Source organism: Haemaphysalis longicornis, unplaced genomic scaffold, assembly GCF_048455015.1.
Source record: "Haemaphysalis longicornis isolate Haplotype H1 unplaced genomic scaffold, Haemaphysalis longicornis Haplotype H1 scaffold_14, whole genome shotgun sequence".
Lineage (NCBI taxonomy): Eukaryota > Metazoa > Arthropoda > Arachnida > Ixodida > Ixodidae > Haemaphysalis > Haemaphysalis longicornis.
In genome coordinates, this window is record NW_027526245.1 from 35,697,710 (window position 1) to 35,710,272 (window position 12,563).

Below are 12,563 nucleotides of genomic sequence, written 5' to 3' on the forward strand. Positions count from 1 at the left end.
ACAATTGTGCAACTACTGTGGAATAGTTTTGTGGGGCTCATTGTTATAATTTTACTGAAGCTTTTTTTTTCCTTCAGGAGGACATACTTGTTATAGACGGTGTGCTGTAACAGGTGCAGGTGTACTGCTGCACGTTTGGAAGGGCACTTTGATGCATATTCTTTGTTGACATCTTAGCACGAGGATGGCGTGAATTTGTTATTTGTGAAGTGAATTGCCCTTTTGTGAGCAGTTTTGTATTTAAAGCAGGAATTTGCCCTCATTGAGTAAATAAAAGGCAGCAACTGTCAACACCAGAGTTGCCACTGGAAGGAAGTCTTGTATTGAGCGCTGTGCCCTGAACCAGTCAGGTGTTCTAGTTCCTTCTCTTGGCACTCGTGTTCATAAATGTGTGTAGCAGGGTTCATGTTGTTTCTAATATTTATAGATTTCTTGTTTTGCACATATTGAAGCAACCTATTCAGTGCCAGTCCTATTGCATGCGTAAAAAGTGTATCTTCAGTTAAAGCTACACAAAAAGGTGTGAGAGGAGGAAATGTTTATTACAATAGTAAATTTCAATCACAAGAAAGCAACAGAGCAAAAGCATATGTACAAGTTTCAATAGGGAAGCATGCGACACCTAGAGAATGGTGACACCTAAAAAGGCTGCTGTGCCCCTCAGTGCACGAAAACAGAAGGCGACATCGATGTTTGTAGTCATTAACAAAATGCTCTCTCGTTTACCCTGATCCCATGGCTCACATGATGCCAAGGCATAAAGGAATTACATGATACCAGCAACTACAAAAAACAGACTGGCAGCTCACAACCAAAGTTTGTCTTCCGCTATCCTGGGTGTTTGCCGACAGGTCAGGGGGAAAACTGCAGGCACGTATGATTGTAGGGTTTAAAGCGCCGATGCAACGCAGGCAATGAGGTGCGCCGTAGCGGAGGGCTCCGGATTAATTTTGACCACCTGGGGATCTTTAAGGTGCGCCGAAACCTCGTACACGAGCTTTTTTGCTTTTCGCCTCCATCTGAACAGTGGCTGGGAATCGAACCCGCGTCCTCGCGCTCAATGCCTTAGCCACTGTGCCACCGCGGCGGGTAGGCACGCATGACTGAGATCTTGGATCTGTACACGATTTGCCACTAAAGAAAGAGCACTGCATATTCTTAGCCTTTGCCAGCTACCGTTCCATTCCAGAGGCACAAAGTAAAACATACACACAAAACCGTCTCCCGTACGCGGACATACGACGAAATGTAAACAAGCACTCCTTAGCGCGCTGCACACTGCGTATCCGTCTTGTTCACTGGTTATGAAGGGACGAACATGGTAAAAATTGCAATAACTTTCTTTCTAGAGGAGAATTAAAGTGTTTGCACAGTTCACAACATAACACTTCTTGCACACACCCCGAAGTCATTGTCGCAGCATACCTACACCAGCATTGTCTGCTTTGCTGCCTGCGCTGTAGTTTGAGAAGCACCCACAAGTCAGTGCTGCAGTCTTATTGCACAGTCCCTATAAATAAAGACTAGATATCCATCCCTCGATTTCTAGGACAGTCTGCCCTCAATGGCACCATTATTCAAAGGGCACAACAGACTTGCTCAAATTTGTTAATGCAGAGCACACAGCCACTGTTTTGTCCAGCTGCGGGATCTCGTTCCCATTTCGCACCACAAGCATATCTGTGGGAATGGTGCTGGAAACGATTGCGTACTTCTGGCGCAGCACAGCAATCACACGCTCAACATGAATGCGGACATTCGCCAGCTTGCGCGTCCTCTCTACCTCCCAGGAAGATAGCTGAGGCTTACCTCTGGTGAACGCTGGCACTTCTAGTTTTGCACAATGCAGGCATACTGCATCGCCAATGGTAAAGCCTCGGTCAGCTAGCACGCTATCCCCTGGTAACAGGTTGTCCAGTATTCCGCAAGATTCTGTCACCTTCCTGTCACTTGTCCTGCCTCCCCAGCCTTCAGAGATGAAAGTTATGACTACCTGGGGGGCTATACCTATTAAAAACTTCACTGTATTGTGGTTCTTGTAGCGGGACCATGTCTGTGCTCTTGGAAGTGTGGAGGATGGCCTATTGATGAACACTTCAAAGCAGTCAACGATAACTGCTACCCTTGTTCCGAATGCCTGTCGGAAGCACATCGGCATGGTGCGTTGCAGGTGTTCCCGTTCCGGCCACTTCACAAGTTTGTTTAGGCGCACGTGCATCACGGAGAGCCATCGTTCCACAACCCTCGTTGCTGTTGCTTGGCTGACCTGCAGAAAGAAAGAACTGTATGAATAATGACATTCGCATTTCTTGTCTTTAGGTAACAACTGCACCCAACGAAGCTTTGTTTTAGGGGCAAAGCTCCTTAGGGCGTGGGTCTGTCCATCCTCGACGTATGTATGTAGCCACCTCTAGTTTAGTTCTTGGATTGTTTACTAGATGGCGTGGCTACCTCTAGTTTAGTTCTTGGATTGTTTACTAGATGGCGGTACTTGTATATGATGAAAAGATGCGCTTGGATTATTTATAGATGGCGTGGCTACCTCTAGTTTAGTTCTTGGATTGTTTACTAGATGGCGGGGAGCGTTGTAATAAAATCCGTTCGCTGTTGGCGCGCGCTCGGAGTCGCCCGATGGATAAGGCTGCAGATGTGCGAGCCCGCGAGGCAGAAGCGCTCCGTGAAGCTGCGCGACGCCGCCGCCAAGATCCTGCCGTACGAGAGCGGGAGGCCGAAGCGTGTCGTCTGGCTGCGCGACGCCGCCGCCAAGATCCCAGCGTTCGAGAACGAGAGGCCCAAGCGTCACGGCAACGGCGCGAGGACCCTGCCGTACGCGAAGCGGCACGGCTGCAGCGCGAAGAGGATCTCCAAAACGTCAGAGAACGGGAAGCGGCGAGAAAGCGCGCGTATCGGCAGGCAGACCCCGATGCAGTGAGAGCTCGTGAGGCGTCTGCAAAACGCATCAGGCGAGCTCAGCCCCAAGGTGCCGACCGGTTTAAGCGAGACTTTCTAGATGTTACGTTCGGACACAGATGTAGTGGGCGAACTTTCACTGAAGAGTCACGGTTTTACCGATGATTTCCCCTCAGGAGCTTCGCCCACTCATCATCATTCACCCCGTGGATATGCTGTGAATTTTTTTTAAATTCCTGCTATGCGTGTACACCACTTACATTGAACCGATAAGCCAGGTCTTGCAGTGGTACACCAAGCCGGAGCCTCATGAGCGTCGGGAGCATTTCTTGAAACCTTGTGAGCACATTCCTTGGTCCAGATGGAATACTTTTCTCAAGCAGGTTGAAAAGTGCGAGTAACATGGCAAAACTTGGGAGCCCCGTGTAAAATTTCACCCGATTGCGGTCCTGTTCAAACATGGCTTGCGTGATCTCGAGCCTTTGCAGTTTCTCCTTTGCTTCCTGCAACTGTGTTCTGAGGGCAGCGTTGTCTTTTTTCAAGCACTCAAGAATGCTTGAACTCTCTTCTGTTTGGGTAGTACTATCCTGTAATGCTGGAACATGAACATAAGTAAAGGAGCAAATTTTAAGACCTTCATATTTTGCATTTTACTTAAGCTTAGCGCACTGCATGAAATTTTGTGTAAAATGGTAGACTTACAAGGGGCAGCGTTGACAGCAGCATCAATGTGGCAAACCGAAGCTTGATCAGCAGCAGCACTTTTTCTGGAACCTGGGATGTTGAATTTTCCAGGATAAAAAATTTGCCCAACCTATCTAATATACATGTACGTGCAGTGTTACACTTACATGGTTCTGTGTTACCAGCATCCACCACGTGGGGAACAGGCACCTCCAAAGGGTCCGTGGACTCCGTTGCATTTTGAACTTCTAGAAGTGTTGGGGTCAACAGTTGCACTATTACTAATCATGAGAGCACCTGGGCCTTCCATGAGCATTAGCTATTCATTCTTTTGCGACTACATGGAAAAGCATCCAAACACCAGTGCAAAATACATGAACAGTAGCACCTATGTATTTCAAAATTTGTGCAACTATGAGTTTCTTAGGTAGAAAACAAAACAATGTTAACCTGAATCGCTGTTTGTGAAACCAGCGTTTGTTCCAATGCTTGAAGGCTCGGAAGCCTGACCTTCGGCATCATGTTGGGGTGTTGCAGCTCGGACGAAGCCCCCTGTAATAAAAGGCCATGTAATGAAAAACAGCATTGCACCTGTGGAATGTAATAAAAATAATGAAATTTACCTGTGTCACTACCATCAGCACATCTTCCCCTACTGGTAACTGGGCTATTCATATCGAGAGGTTACAGCACTGAACTAGGGCTTGCAGGTTCATGGTGCTTCTTTGCGTCAGCTCTCGCAGAGCGCCGTTTGTGCCTGAAACAAGTGTAAGAACCTTTATCACCTTGCACCATATGCAAGGGCAATTAGAATACTTGTGGCACAACGGAATTTCATTAAGCATGGTAGATTCTGATTGCAACTGGGTGATGGGCTAACAACTAGTTTCTCTAAAGACATTTGCTGGGAGTAAGGGACGTGAAATGTCGATTAAAGGTGCTAAACTATGCTAGCTTCATATATGAAGCTTGGAAGCGCTTCACACAACTTTCTATGGTGGATTAATTTACAGCGGCAGGGCGAAAACAATTTCCTGCGTTGGCACAAGGAACAAAAAAAAAAGGAAGACCTCAACATGGTGACAATTACCAGGAATGGTGGTGACATTTTCCCAAGGCAGCATTCAGAAAAATGCCCCCACTGAATTAAGACACACCAACTTTCTGTAGTCATGGCTGCTGTTGCATGTCCAGCCAATGAAAACAAAAATTTGAAGATTTACGAGATGTACTATCGCTGTACCTTATCTACCCCAATGGACCACAGACGTCCATCGAACATCCGGTGGACATCCGTTGTCGGACATTTGGACGTCCGTGAGACATCCGCAGAAAGCCAGCGGACGTTTTACAGACGTCCGTGGGATGGTCCGATGCAAAGGAATTGGTTATCCTACGAACATCTGACAGACGTCCCAGCCGGATTTTCCGACATCCGGCGGATGTTCAAAATTGGACATTTCCAAACCGAAATGTACAGGGGACGTCCAGGGGATAACAAAATGCGGATATTGGATGTCCACCGGACGTCCGCTTATAGTCCTAATTTTTTCGAATCGGGGAGAACCTGTACTCGCTGTACACCTCAGTGCTTTGTTGATAACATGCCTTGAAGCACCACTCCAGCTTTACGAATACTTGATACAAAAGCCTCTTCTGTAGCTTGTTTTGGCACAGCCCTAATTATAAATGCTTGCCCAATGCACTCTGTGGTGAGACAACTCCACAACCTATTCATATTTCTCTTGCCAAGAGTGCGAACAGTGATTTTACAGAAGCATAATACAGTGGAATGTTGCAAGCTTAATGTCATGACTTTTCAATAAGGACTATGCATACACTGTGGGCTGTTGTGTCAACATATATAAATATGAATAAGTTGTAGTAGGCAGTTACCACCTCGGTGAACAGGATGCTTCAACATGACAGCCCGCAGTGTACACATGATTCTGCATTGAAAAGCGATTACGACAATAAGCTCACAACTTTCCATGCTATTATGCTACTACAAGCATCCCTGCTCCCACTCTTGCCAAGAAAAATATGAATAGGGTGTGGAGTTGTGAGTCCACATATTGTGTGGTACAAGCATTTATAATTAAGGTTTTGCCAAAACAAGCTACAGAAGGGGCTTTTGAATTTAGTATTCTTAAAGCTGGAGTAGTACTTCAAGGCATGTTATCAATAAAGCACTGAAATTTACAGCAAGTACAGGTTCTCAAGTTTACTAGAAAACTGAAACCTACACTATTAAGCTTTATGAATCTATACCGAGTATGTTTGGGATATTTCCATTAAACTGCTAAAGACAGAACTTCAAGCAATGCACACTAAAGAACAAGTTAGCTTGAAAAAGTGAAGTATTGAACAGTTAAGCAGGCTGCTGAAAACAAATATGCTGAATAAAATAGATTTCATGTTGCAAAATATGGCATGCAAAACAGATGAGACAATGTCGCAAAGCTTGAATTTTTTTATTTAATGCTTTATAACCTCCAATGTAAGTACAACCTTTCATGTGCCCATCACGCTTCATGGCAGGAACATCTCGGCTCAAACTTTCCCCAACTCTTCAGTCAGCACCTGCAAAACCAAAAGCAACAATTACAGGTTTCTTCTTGGAGCCACCCGACAGAAGAAGTCAAATACATGTAAATTCAAACTTCATGGTTTATTTAGTCCTATATATGGCTACATAATTAGACACACAAAAAGAATTTTAGCCTGCTTTTGAACTATTTTGGTTGGCGCTAATCTACAGCTAATGCAGATTCGAGCAATTTTCGTCACAGCAACAAGAAAAGAAATCAGCACCACTTTTGTTGCTCCTGTCGGAGGTGTGAATGGGCCTTTATACACAATACATTCACACGGTGACTGGCAGCTGCGGAGGGACGTAACTTTGCGCACCGAAACCCTGATTGGCCAGGCTAAATTCTCCCCTCCCCTACCCCTCATATTTCAATATTTTTAATCACCAAGTAGCCCAACTCCAAGCTTCGTAGAGTCAGTGGGGTGCGTTTGGATACGATGCAAGCTTTTCACCTACGCGCTTTGACGGCGTCTATAAATATGAGGTGTGCGCGCCGTAGTGGAGGGCGGCGGATGAATTTTGACCACCTGGTTATCTTTAACGTGCGGCTAAATGTCGTACATACGGGCGTTTTCTCTTTTCGCCTCCATCAGAACAGCGGCCGCCGCGGCCGAGAATTGAACCCGTGTCCTTGGGCTCGGCAGCACTACGGCTTAGCCACTGAGACACCGCGGCGGGTATTGATACGTGCGTCTACAAGTGCATAAGCAAGCACGGCAAATATATTAGTACACGCTCCATGCTCGCGTCAGCAAAATGCGTTTACTTCACCGCGTTCGCCGGCATGAGTATACGGCCGCGTTCCCTCTGGGGTCGTGAAATCACCCCCATAACTAAAACCAGTCCTTCAAAAGCATTGAAGGACTCTGCTAAAACTCACCGTACGGCTTCCTACACGTTTCGTGACACGTACAGTCGCCAGCAAAAGTTTGCGGGATGTGCAGCGCGTGGCCGAGCGGCGCAAAACTGCATTGCTGCGCCATCTGCAGCCAGCGGGCGCCGGAACGAGGCTCATGGAACTGGCGTGCTAGGCGCGCTTTGCGCATGCCTGTCCTTTATTAGTTACGGGAATCTCTGATCCCTCGCGTGCCCCCAACATGCTTTCGCTGTTCGGGGCAGCCGCTGTGGCGCCGCGTGACCACCGCCGTCCTTCCGCTATCACCAGGCCTCGCAAGCTTGGACGTTCCCTGGTTTCCCTATAGGCGGCGTAAAAATCGACGCCCCACGTGACCAACCTACAGCGCAAATTTCGACCATCAAATCCACCAGACGGCGCAAGCGAAAGGTTACTTTTGGTATAGAATACAAAACATTCATTCCGTGACTCAAAGAGCCCACAAAGTTCGCTTACAATGTGTTATTTAAAAATATTATTAACAAGGTCTACATCAAACATCCGTTGAGCAAAAATGAACGCAACTTTTTACGAACAGCCGATTGGTGCACCACCTCGTTTCTGAATTCGCAACCACAAACCCGCCAATTCAAATTGAAACCGCTGCAACGGCCCACCGTTTCTATGTGCGCGGAGCACTGGTTTCGTGACTGTTATTGCTGTTATGTGCTTTTGCGTCCATCAGTTGTTGAGAGGACTGGCAAAACACGGGAATTGAGTGCTTGTTGAGTGACAAATGTGGGAAATTCCGCATCGGAAGACAGCTGTCGAGGCCAGAATATTTGATTCTTCCAACAGAAGGTGAGTGTTATGCACTCCGCTAGAAAGACTGTGCAAACGAAACCGTTGTCGCCGTCAATACCTCATTCGTGCCCTTCGTTCGAAATCTTTGCGCAAGTGAACGAGTTGTCATGGCAAAAAAAAAAAATGTTGTCATGAAAGCGGCGTACAATTGCAGCGATCGAAATGAAACGATGTCCTGGCCTCTGTAAACTTGCGGATGTCAATAAACGATTTGTTCTCACTTGCTGCTCACTGTGGTCTGTGCCAGTCGAGGCCATCTGGTCACCTGGCGTAACATCACTTCACTAGCGCGGCGCAAGTAAACACGCGGCCAGCGTGCCAGCCAGGAACCAGCAGGAGCAGCCACGGCCGGACTCGACGCTCCTTTCGCGCGCGGGAGGAGGAGAGTCGAGTCCGGCCGTGGAGCAGGGAGCCGGCGGCCGCCGTGCGAGGGCAGCCATGTTATTAAGGAGGTCAAGCGGCCTGTGCAAAAAGCATCCGCCATGTTTACAAAGCCGTGTTTACAGCGCCATCAAGCGGGCTTACTGGGTAGTTCACGACGCCGCCACCACGTTTTTTCTGGCACTACAGGCAAAGCTAGACCTTTGCTTCTCTAAAATCCTCCCTGTTCTGTGCTATCACTGATGCAACAAAACACGTCGCCCGCGGCTGCCGTTTGCGCGGCGCGCACCGTTGAATAAATATCTTCCCCGAGGCACTGCTGGTTGAGCACGAATTATGTTCTAATTTTTAACCTAAGCACCGATAAACTGTAAGCTGGACCAGAATTACCATTCGCCGCTCATGCCTGTAGCTACCGCAATTGATGTTGGTGCGTGCTCTGACCATGCCGCACCGCGCCCCGGAGGACCAAAGAAGGCATATCGCCGGCCTTACGGGCAGCTCTAAGTAGGCAGTGACGCAAGTGCAAGTGGCAAGTTGCGAGTGCAAGTGGCAAATGGCAAGTGGTGAGAGCAAGTGGCAATAAATTACAGACGCAGATGAGTGCGAAGCACTTTTACGGGCCTATAACAGAAAACAAACTCAGAACTGTTGAGTGCAGAGCAAATACTCCAGTTCGTACGCAAAGTTTTTCCTATGAGGACTAGGGGGTCACCAGTTGTAACAGGCAGAACACACACCTAAGTTTAAGTCAAGAGAAATGGGAAAAAATTTAGAGCACTTCCAGTCTGTGATGAAGGATAACAAGCCAAGCTGGGCGGAATTCAAGAACGTCACGAAAGAAACTGGTTGTGGGTAAGCGTTTCGCTTACGTCCTAGTTATTTAGGTGAATGGAAGCAATACGGACTCATTTTTTATTCTATAGGACAAACACGGGGCTGAAACTGGCTCGCAAAACGTTAAACGTTGTAGTCGTCTGCGCAACTAATTATCATACAATTTGGTGTGGGGTAGTTCTGACAAAACGAGGATTGCAGCCGTGTCTGCCATACCTCCTCTTTTGAATGTCATGTATTGACAGCACACGGGAATTCCATATCGTATTGATAACGCCATCCTCACGGCCAATTTCGGTATGATGTTTTTACATGATACCTACATTAGACAATAAAGTTTGCTTTGCCAAAATATTCAACAGAACGTTTACTTTGCCGCAATATTAACTTCGACGACGCGCCTTTTTTCTATGCACCCCTTCACCAGACGCAGTTTCCGACAGGTAGCCTAAATAACTCCTGTAAAATAAATTTAGTCGTCGACGAATGCATCATTTGGAATATAAGATTTAATCAGCGTTGGCCGCCGCGCAAACGGCGGCCGCGGGCGACGTGTTTCGTTGCACCAGTGATAGCGGAAGGACGGCGATGGTCACGCGGCGCCGCAGCGGCTACCGCGAACAGCGAAAGCATGTTGGGGGCACGGGAGGGATCAGAGATGCCCCGTAACTAATAAAGGACAGGCATGCGCAAAGCGCGCCTAGCACGCCAGTTCCATGATCCTCGAACCGGCGCCCGCTGGCTGCAGATGGCGCAGCAATGCAGTTTTGCGCCGCTCGGCCACGCGCTGCATATCCCGCAAACTTTTGCTGGCGACTGTACCTACATTTCACCTCAAGGCCAATGCATAACGCATCTCCGCAACGAGCTCACACAGTAAAAATTGTAACAACCCTTTCCGTAAACCTGAGTGAACGTAAAAGTAGCCACTGCGCACACCCCGTCGTAGGTAGCGCCGGGCTGAATGCGAACGCGGGCATGCTCAACGACTTTCTTTCAACGAGAGTACGTGCACGTACTGCTGATAGCTTTACGTTTTTACGTAAAGCGCGTTTTTACACTGCCATTCAAAACGCTTTAATCCAGTCATGCCTAACTTCGGCACAACGTACGGCTCGTACGGCGTTTGCAGTACACGGAAAGCTAAAGACGATTTCCTCGCCCTCTCCCCTCACCGGCACTTATAAAAATGTCTTACGTTTCGTTGGGGACGCAAAAAGATGCCTAGAAGAAAGCAGCAGGGTTTCTTTCTCTAAGATAATCGATGTTCGTTGGCGCTTCACAACTCGCACACGATGGATTGTCTTGACCAGTGTTGGCTTTGCATCGTAAAAAAAAAATTGTCGCACACAAAAAACTTTTTTAGCCTAATTAGCAGCAAATCAAACAATACAACATTGTATATCAACCCAACTGTTTTTATAAAACTTTACGAGATCTGCTGTCGTTCTTTTTTTGAATTCGTTCAGCCCGAAACGAGTTACTTGTGCGCGAGCCGGAAAGGCGCGAGGGTTACAGCTATTGCAATTGTTTCTGAGCTTACGAATTGTTTGCCTCCCGCTGCAGGCAGCAAGAATATAGATAACATAATTAACGCGATGCTAATTACGATAAGTTACAAACAAATATTGCTTCAACCATACAGACGTACGAAAGGAGTCCAGCGGACGATATTGATGGGACCATAGTAAACGTCCATGCACAAACGTAGCTCGGACGTCCGTCGGACCAAATTGAACGGACGTTCACGTTTCCCAGAAAAATACATCCGAAGTACGTCCACCAGACGTCGGGCGCGGGACTTGGACGTTCGGCTGTAAAACGGACGTCCTACGGATATCTGTGGTCCAATGGGTACTGCACTGATCTCATAACCATTAAGCAAACAACGACACTATGCGTCAAGGCTTGTGCTCCAAAAAGTATGGATAACATCTCACCTTTCATTCGAAGCAGCCTTTATGTTGTGGCCTAGGTTAAGGCTTGGAGCCCAGTCTGGGTTTGTGTCGTCCATGAGGTAGCATGGTTTCCCTGAAAAATTCAAATAAACAAAGAAAAGTTGACGGCGATAGTAGAAGGAAGAAGCAACTACGACGCACAGCCATTTCATTCTCTAACCGCCGAGCCGTACAATTCATTCGAAAACACCAAAACGTTCGCTCGTGAAACCTTGTTACGAAAACATGCATGCTGCCGTAGCTTTGCACTTTGCTTACGAAAAGCGAGGGTGATAAAGCAAAGATCACGGCCAAGGACAACACTGCCGGATCACGCAAAGAAAAACAAAAGCGCACATAAGCGTAGGTTCGCACATTCAGGTGCATTTTTTGTTAGACACGCCAGAATCTGACCTAGATAGAAAATTTCAAGCTCGACGAAGTGAGCCCGCTTCACACGCCAACCAGCGCATCCGACGCCCACGAAAACCACGCACAGTTATGTAAAGCTCGAAATTTGCTTACCAGAAACGATATGTGCGCTGCACACCTTGTAATGTGTGGCTTCTTTGTTGATGTCCCCACGGTTGATCCGGCGAAACCACTCGGCGCGACGCTTTGTTGACATTTCTTGCGTCTTGCTGCATTGCCAGCGGATCACGGTAGGCACCGCAAAGAAGCGCACCTTCTGAGAATTTTCACACCCGCCTGCAGTATTCGTTGACGAGTTGTAGCAGCCGTACACAGCGCAGTGTACCATGATTAAACCGCTACGCACACGGTGCGGGTAACGCTGCAGAGAACTGCCACTACCGCCACAGTTATGGCGGATCGCCAAATCGCCCTTCCCATAAGGCCTTGCGGCATCGCGGCTGAGCCGCTTGTGAATAGACTCTATACGGCCAAAAGGCCCACACTTGGACATGGGCCGAACAAGGCTGCCGGAAAACGGCCGGAACGAAAATCACCGGCCAAAGTACACCGTCATGTTTTAGGCCGAACAGTCCTGTGCTGCCTGGGTAGGCCCTCTGAGAGGTTTCGATGGTAAGTATGTGGAACCTATTTAGCAGAGGAGGAACGCGCGCTGCAAGTGTAGCATTAACTGTATACTAAGGTAGACCTAAGCAGCAGCGAAGAGACTGGCACTCCAGAAGAACCAAACGACGACGTTTATACGCCGCAGACCCTGAGAATAACAAGCAGCCAAACTATAAAATAGGGCGAACGTAAATTCTATATATTATGAGACGGGAATCTCTGCGCATTCCCTTCTTTTCATAGATGAGACGCATAAACATGTCAACAGTGCATGCACCTTTAGCAGCCACGAGGGCTATATGTTGGCTCCAGTCTAGATGACTGTTATTTACCATCCTGAGGTATCTTAAAGAATCTAGCTGAGGGACCATGCGCTGAGAGGTTAATAAGAGCATTAATTGGCATTATAGAAAGATGAATACTACCTAACCAGGAGGCAATGCTATTCGAATATGACCGTATTGGTACGTAAAGGTCCTGAATG

At 47.6% G+C, this 12,563-nt stretch overlaps 1 protein-coding gene and 1 long non-coding RNA gene across 2 annotated transcripts; both read right to left on the reverse strand.

The window, feature by feature from the left end:
- Positions 1 to 1,573: 1,573 nt before the first annotated feature.
- LOC144164850 (uncharacterized) lies at positions 1,574 to 3,371 on the reverse strand. Its single transcript, XM_077695100.1, has 2 exons — positions 3,171 to 3,371; positions 1,574 to 2,266 (listed from the first exon to the last, which is right to left on the reverse strand). The coding sequence occupies exons 1-2, from the start codon at positions 3,369 to 3,371 to the stop codon at positions 1,574 to 1,576; spliced, it is 894 nt and encodes a 297-aa protein (XP_077551226.1).
- A 241-nt stretch (positions 3,372 to 3,612) lies between these two features.
- LOC144165044 (uncharacterized) lies at positions 3,613 to 4,147 on the reverse strand. Its single transcript, XR_013321321.1, has 3 exons — positions 4,045 to 4,147; positions 3,762 to 3,842; positions 3,613 to 3,684 (listed from the first exon to the last, which is right to left on the reverse strand). It is a non-coding gene; the product is annotated as an uncharacterized LOC144165044 (long non-coding RNA).
- Positions 4,148 to 12,563: the final 8,416 nt, after the last annotated feature.

Coding starts and splice junctions, on each gene's coding strand:
- LOC144164850 (XM_077695100.1), bottom strand. CDS start 3,371: ATGTTTGAACAGGACCGCAATCGGGTGAAATTTTACACGGGGCTCCCA. Junction 2,267..3,170: donor ACCTGGCTTATCGGTTCAAT/GTAAGTGGTGTA, acceptor TTCTTTCTGCAG/GTCAGCCAAGCAACAGCAAC.